Source organism: Phaseolus vulgaris, chromosome 11, assembly GCF_000499845.2.
Source record: "Phaseolus vulgaris cultivar G19833 chromosome 11, P. vulgaris v2.0, whole genome shotgun sequence".
NCBI classification, from domain to species: domain Eukaryota; kingdom Viridiplantae; phylum Streptophyta; class Magnoliopsida; order Fabales; family Fabaceae; genus Phaseolus; species Phaseolus vulgaris.
The window spans coordinates 11279925-11288030 of NC_023749.2; the positions used below are offsets into that span (position 1 = coordinate 11279925).

Genomic DNA, 8106 nt, shown 5'->3' on the forward strand with positions numbered 1-8106 from the left:
TCTATTCTTTTAATTTCTTTTGTGCTTTCATTAGTGATTCATTATGAATACTTGTACAATCTAGGAAGGGAATGCCGTTTTCATTTTCTATAAATATTGTTATTATTACTATTGCTTTGACCACAATAATGGTCGCTTTTATTTATTGTTATAATTGGTTGTTATACTTCTTCTTAGTATTGTTAGTTACAAGTATTGTTAATCATAATTATTATTATTATTTATTATTATTATTATACTCCAACCATGTCTCCCTAGTCACCACATCTATTACATTATTTATTAACTCTTCCAATTAATTAGAGATGTGAAAATAGGGTTAAATTTAACCTGAAATTTTAAACTATATAATATATTAATTATGTATACAGAACAATTATAAAAACTATTCTAAACTCATTTAAATTCCAAGCACCAATGGACATAAAAAAAACTTTCATTTAATTTTCAAGTTGTTTAGAATGCCATCTACATACCAAAACCATTAATTTAAACAAGAAGAGATTATATATTTCTTAAGCGTTGTGGATAAGACATGACTTTTGGGTTTGTTTTTATACACCATTAACAAGCAACTATTAATCAACAGGAGTTTATTATTACATATTAATATATTGTGAAAATTATTGGAAAGTAATAGTTAAAGAAATGATGGAGTGTGAAGTTTTGGCATCAAAGTATGCAATCTCAAATACAGCATAGCCCTTTACAAATCGAAATTTGCCAGTTCCAGACACCACAGAGACCTCTCTAAATTTCTCACGTTGACGACTCACGCCTTCGACCTCTATGCTACTACCATTGTACTGCAAGTTCGTGAACACAACTGAAAGTTGCCACAAATGCATTAGCGCCATCGAGGCCCGACACTACAAGCACCCCTTGGGCCCGGCCTACTACAGAGGATAATGGGTTTGGGCTCAGCATGACCGGGTCGTCCACTGCAAATATGGTTCCGAATTGGTCGAAGGACCATACCTTTCCGGTGAGATCGGAGAAACGGTTGCGTTGGATCCTTCTGCTGTGTCTTGCAGGTACAAAATCATGGTTTTTGGAAGAGGCTCTTTAGCTTCAGCTACGTAAAGCACTGTTGTGGATAGCAAGAGTATTGAAAATATTGAGAAGGAGAAGAATTTGGATGATGCCAGTTTTTGTTACTACTAATGTTTGAGATGAATTTGGATTGAAGTTTGAGTGGATTTATAGTACTAAGATCAGGATTATGTTTTAAGCAGAGGTTATTAGATAAATGATTTTTCATGCCATGTGTTATGCATGTCAAAGTCAATGATAATAATAAGAAATGTTCAAGATGTGCACAAATGGACATGTTTCATTCCCTTTTCACGTTTTGGATTGACACAATTTTTCATTACACATCAGCTACTTTTTCATCCAAAATCAATTTACTTTCCAAAAAGATTGTTTAAAAATAAACCAGAAAACAAAAATAGTTCAGGATGTTTTAAAATCCAAACTGTCCCAGTTTTAATAAAATGATAATCTCGATGGACGAATTTAGTAGTTCTTCTGTTTTCTATCAAACACAGTTTTTTCGACTAGGACTACAACAAATTTGTGAAAACGTGTTTATCTTTTCAATATCCTGTAATTATGCACTTCCGGTCGTTGTTTTATAATATGATCCATCAAACAAGTTTTAAAAAACTAAAAACAGATTATCAAATGCACCTCTAGATATTGTTATGGTTTAAATATTAGTGACTTAAGTTTAGTAACTTCATACCCTAAATATCAAACCAGTAACATTTGATTTCAGGACAAGTTGATTTTCAGCCAGAAAGACTTTATCCCCAATCCTCATATTTATATAGGAACGTGGGCTGCATACTAGGGTTGAGTAAGTATTAAAAAACTAACTTAAAGATATTCTCTTCTCTAAAATTGGATTTCAAGAATCATTATAGTACTATTTTAAATAAAACAATTTTAAAATTGGATCTCAAAAATCATTATTACTACTATTTAAATAAAATAATTTTAAAATCGGATCTCAAAAATCATATTTAATACTATTTAAATAGAATAATTTTAGTGGACAATAAAATACATCACTATTAATTTAATCTACAAAATTTCATAAAAAGAAAAATACAAATGTAAACAAGACACTGTGATTAAGGAGTGTCTCTCATAGAAACAAGATAGATTCATCATCTTAAAATCATAACATTATCTAAATCGAATACCTGTAATGATTTTGTGTTGGTCGTGTTCGGTCCTCGATCCGAGCACTCAAATGTAATAGCTTCGTTAGACATGTTCATTTGGAAAAATACCTACCTCGGTCTGGGATGAATATGCACTCAATGACATGTTATGAGGTCGACCCAGATACGTGATAAACCATATTGTAAAGATAATTAAAAGTAAAGTCACGGGAGAAATAACTGAAGTAGTTAAGCGTATATATATTTTCGATGTAAATAAAAGTTGTTAGAAATGTTGTTGCGTTGTACCTGAAAAATGAAGGTACACGTTAACAAAATATTCTTGTCATTTAAATTATATCCTTGTTGTTGAAATTATATTCTTGTTGATGAAATTATTGAAGGAATGTCTATAAAATGGTTTAAGACCCTGAGTAAAAGTAAGTTTTTTTTGGAAAGAACTATAGACTGAAACAAATTTTATAGTTTGAATGCTCTTACTGATTTGATCGTCGGAATGTGATCAACAAGTAGAGTCCCCTTCATCACAAAGCATTGGCATCTCAGTTCAGCAGCATCACATGAAGATGAGTCAAAGCGGAGCTCACTACCAAGTCCGACCAAGGTCAGCAAGCGAGAACATTTGGTGCCCACCATGGGGCACGATAAAATTTGACCCCACCCGCATTTACGGTTGAGCAATCCAACGTGATGAGAAGTACCAGATAAGGGACGTAAGGATCTAAAGGAGGTGAGGCTCCAACCTTGCAAAAGAGAAAAATGAGGAATACCGACGTGAGTAGGAGCGGATTCGGGAAGAAGCTATAGCGGATCAAGAACTCCTCCGTGAGGAAAGGCAGCTGAATCAGGCACGTCTCATTGCAGAGATTGAAGCTTCTCGAAAAGCTATCGAAGAGCATGCACAAGCTAATGAGGAGTTGCACAGGGCCAATAAGGACCTGCTGAGGGATAGGCACCGCCATGGCTGAGGTCCCACCCGGGAACGTTCCCTGGACCTGTCATCAAGGGACGATCCAAAACTGTTCTTTCAACAAATCATGGAAGAGCCTATGCTGCCCCATTATATCACACCCAAGATCGCCCTTTTTTCTGGTGTAAAGGACCCTGAGAATCATTTAAAGGCGTTCAGGGCTCAAATGATCATCTCTGGAGGGTCAGATGTAGTCTGATGTAAGATGTTCGTGGGCACATTCACAGGAAGAACTCTGCAATGGTTTAGTGGAATCTCGGATGGACACATCACCTCTTCCCCTCGGTTCTATAGAATGTTTAAGGACCAGTTTTCAGTAAATAAGGTCATATCGAGGCGTTATCTGAGGTGCGTGAACGAACTACAACCCATATCGAGGTCGTGCTCAGGAAAAACGATAGCTCACGATTGAAACAACCCATGTACAAGGAGAACAACTGAGATCGTTCTGCCAGAAGTAGTGAAGTATCCACCATGAAAATAATGGAGCAGAGGTACGCCCCATATGTTGCAAAGAATGATGAACCTAAGACAAAGGCCAGGGAAGAGATGACAACCAGGCTTAGATTTCGGGTATCCTGCAGATAACTCATAGCATGCCTGGGGTGTCGAATAAATTGAAGTTTCCTCAAAAGACAAACCGGTTTTCGGGATCACATAGGGATATTTGGTGTGATTTTCACTGAGCTTATGGGCATGGAATCGAGCGATGCATTGCCCTAAGTTATCAACTGACAAACTTAGTCAAAGAGGATTTCTTGACAGAATATCTCGAGGTCGCCAAGCGAAGCCAGAAGCGAAAACCACATTCTTGGAGCAAAAGCATGAATTAGGAAGTGAAATTGAGAGGGGAAATTTTTGATGATTTGAAGAGAAAGTATGAAAGAAAGTTAGGATGTTTCAATTAAGATAAATAATGTGAAAAATGTAGGGAAAATTTGAGTGATGTAATGAGAGTGATTGAAATTATATATTTTTTAATCAATAAAAATATAAATTTATACATTTACCCTTATATTTAAAATTGTTGAAAATAAATTAATTTATTAATTGTAAATTATAATTATTTTGAATTAAAATATTATTTTTGATAATTGAAATATTATTTCCAATATATTAAAATATTATTTTTATTAATTAACATGTTATTTCTTGTATGAAATATTAATACTATTAAATAACAATGATTTATTTGAAAAAGCTAAAAGTAACATTGTAAAACCACCTTTTAATTGTGATTTTCTTCACAAATCAGTGCATTATCCCTAAAGAACCAAATTGGCTATTTGTATCTTTCTTCACCGCTCATTCTTCATAAAACCACCTTTTAATTGTGATTTTCTAGATAAATCAATGCACTGTTCCTAAAGAACCAAATTGGCTATTTGTGCATTTTTTTCACCACTCATTCTTAATAAATTATAAAATACAAACACAAACATTATTTTTTTTCTTTCTGGATGAATAGTAATCACCCAACATTATTTTCTTGTTTTCACCCAGACACACAACGGTACCTCAGAGAAACAAGGTAGATTCACCACTCTTAGAACCATAAGATTATCTAATTCGATTACTTGTAATAATTTTAATAATTGATCTTACATCCATCATCGATGATAAGGACTCAAAACTCATTAGGCAATAAATATCCGTTCCTTGATGATCATCTTACCATTTTGAAGAATATGGCTATCAACTCACATATGATTTTCCAAGTTATGAATATAAGGACTCAAAACTCATTAGGCAATAAATATCTATGATCATCTTACCATTTTGAAGAATATGGCTACAGGCTCACATACATAATAATATATGTGAGCTGCTTAAAACAGAGGTAATTTGTTTCAAACACTTAGTATATACAAATGTGATCTCATTAAGAAAGTACGAGACATTCAAACAGGAGTTAGTTAAACATAAGGATAGAGTTGATTTTTAGATATTTCAACAATGTATTATTTTATTATCAGGATTACAAAGAGCTCTGTTCAATGACCTGCAACTGACTTCGAAGACTCTGATTGTCTTCCAAGAGGCGATCATATTCCATAAGAAAACCTTCCGACTGCTTTTTAAGGACCTCTACTTCAGTTTCTAAAGTCTTAGCCTCATTTCCTTTTGTCTCACATTCAGATTCCAGTTTCTTAATTTTGGATTTCAATGTGGCAATTTCTGTCAATGTTTTCTGTTCCTCTGCATTGCCATTTTTGCCATCTTCAAAACTTCGACTTTGTTTCTTAATAACCTCATTGGTCTTTCTTAGTAAACGGAGTTCTCTTATGTAATGATGCAATCTATCAATCATAAGAGAGAGAAATAGCAAAAATCCTGCACAAATTATATGCAAAATTATAAATAAATAAAAAAGACTACAACAACATTCATGACACAAAAAAAAAACACTTAAAACATAACAGAGAAAATCTATTTCAACTCTAGTATCAAAGTCGTTAATTTATTCCCACTGAGTTAAATTATATAATATAATCACTTCTCACTGTTCAAAAGAATTCTGTCCATCCGTGTTAATCAAGTACTTATTATCATACACATGAGATCAACATAGAAGTAGATCATAGAATTCATGCCTGTTGGTTTCTTTGGAGAAAATGTTTCTAAGTATTATTGTGATTGACAGGTGGCAGGTGCTCTTGAACTCAAAAAGGGAAATTTAAAGAAACTGCAATAAGACCAGATATGCTTTTGTGGTACGGGATGTTTGATTGGGCGATAAAGTACCAACAAGAGTATGTCCAAAATGTAGCAGAGATGAAAATGCCGTGGTACATAGGATATACAAGAAAATAAGAAATTAGGACTGGATGTAATGGAAAGAATGTTAGAAACAAAACCTATTGAGGTAGAGATGGTATGGTAGAGTCTTAGATAAGATTGTTTGGCCATGTCATGAGAAGACCATCAGACATCCCGATAATAGTTGGTCATATGGAAGAATACACAATAAATAAAGATATACCCAAAAAAGCTAGATCTTAAAGCCTTTATCTAAAGTTAGATTTTGATAAAACAGAATGAATACTTTAGCTGTCTTACTAGGTGGGAAGAGCCTCTTGTTGATGTTTGACACACTTCAGAAAAGGAAACAAAACAATGTCAATCAAGCTAGTCATTGACATAATCAAATAATATTATATTACGTCTTCCACAAAGAAGAGAAGGGCACTCACTCTTATAATCTTATTATAGAGTTATACAGTAAACAAATGTGCTGATATGATTTATATCACAAAGCTACAGATTACCATGGTCACCATGCCATCACTTCATTCTTCAGATTACCACATCACTTGCATGTTTCTACTTCCCTCTCTTTCCGTTCTAATTTCCTTATAAGACTAATTTTCCATTTTTTTTCTTATGATTATCCATGCCAAACTTTTACTTAAGACCTCACAATTCAAATTCAAATAGACAATTGAAAGTATTATAAGTGTCAAACTCCTAAAATTTCAAGCAATCAATTATATAGTAAGCTGATGACGATTCACATCCCTTTCCTAGAACACCTTAATCACCTCTACCCAAAATAAAAACCCATTCCCACGAAAGTTTGAAACGACCTGCCTAATACTGAATCATTCTACACCAATTACTACAAAAGATACGAAGTATGTGAAACCACTAGCACCATTTCTAATTCATCAAATAGCACTGAAGAACCAATATATAAACGGAAATCCATATTATACGGAAGCACAAAGTCGGGTACTTTTTAAATATAAGAACTAAAACGTAAAGATTGTTCAGATATAAAGATATAGAGGCCAAATCAGTAAGTAATTAAACAATAAAAAACAACACAATGGAATTTCCTAAAAATATCATCTATCATTGTAATCACATATATGTAAAATAGCACAAAAATCCACAATCACTTGATCCATAAATCAGCATATATGTATAATAGCACAAAAATCCACAATCAATTCCATATATCAATAAGTAATTAGCAGTTACTTTTTACTCCCACAATCAACAAAAATAAATAAATAACTCAAACAACTTAACCTAATTCCCAAACCCAAAAAAAGAGGGGTTTGAGTTTAGAAACAAAAGAAAAGGTTTTTGAGAGATACCCATGAGTGAAGCTTCCAACATGTGTTTGGACATGAGAACTTGGTCGGTGGGGTTGAGTATACCGGCCTCAAGGGTGCGTTGCTGGATCTTGGTCATGCTGTAGAGGCTGGAAGAGAGCACCACCACCAATGTGGCGCCCACCGTGGACACCACGATGGGGCCACGGCCACGTTTAACCCGATCGAGGGAGATGATGACGAGTTTTCTGAGAGAAGTCTTGAAAACGAGGGTGAGAATCAGAAGCATTTCGCTGAAAATTGCAGTATAGAGTAGCTGCAACATCTTGTTGGATAACTGGCAGAAAATTCTAGAGAAGAGAATAGAATAGAAGAGAAGGTCTGAATAGAGGAAGAGAAAAAAGAATAGAGGAAGAAGAAAAGAAGCGTGTGGGTTCACTAAGGTATGCGCTGATCCAATGCGGCATGTGCTTGGAATTTTCTGTATTCAAAACTTTATTTTTCATTTCAAACTCCAAAACAAGTCAAGGTCAAGGAATACGTGTTAACTCATGCGAGAGAAGTTATATCTTTCTTTCCGATTAAAATCTTACAGATAAAAAAATAGAAAATTTTATATAACTATTGTGGTTTGAAAAATTTATACTTATTTAGAAATTTAGCTATTTGGAATGGGTATCTTTTATTTCTCAATTAAATAATATACGGTTTCTTTAGACTAATTTCTGCATCAGAATATTAAAACAATATAAAAAAAAGTATAGAATTATTTTTAATTAATTGAAAATAATTTAGGTACTTATAAAAAAATTCTCTCAAACCAGCTAAAAGCTATCAAATAAACATAACTACTTATTAAAACACAACTTAAATGTTGAGTAAT

At 33.6% G+C, this 8106-nt stretch overlaps 1 protein-coding gene and 1 pseudogene across 1 annotated transcript; both read right to left on the minus strand.

Annotated features, from left to right (window-relative positions):
* Window positions 1–529: 529 nt before the first annotated feature.
* On the minus strand, window positions 530–3154 carry LOC137834189 (dirigent protein 23-like; annotated as a pseudogene).
* Window positions 3155–4907: 1753 nt separating this feature from the next.
* LOC137821184 (uncharacterized) lies at window positions 4908–7812 on the minus strand. The gene is made up of 2 exons (XM_068625659.1): window positions 7266–7812; window positions 4908–5496 (listed from the first exon to the last, which is right to left on the minus strand). The coding sequence occupies exons 1-2, from the start codon at window positions 7546–7548 to the stop codon at window positions 5141–5143; spliced, it is 639 nt and encodes a 212-aa protein (XP_068481760.1). The 5' UTR covers window positions 7549–7812; the 3' UTR covers window positions 4908–5140.
* Between the last annotated feature and the right edge of the window lie 294 nt (window positions 7813–8106).

Coding starts and splice junctions, on each gene's coding strand:
- LOC137821184 (XM_068625659.1), bottom strand. CDS start 7,548: ATGTTGCAGCTACTCTATACTGCAATTTTCAGCGAAATGCTTCTGATT. Junction 5,497..7,265: donor GTTGGAAGCTTCACTCATGG/GTATCTCTCAAA, acceptor TAATTTGTGCAG/GATTTTTGCTATTTCTCTCT.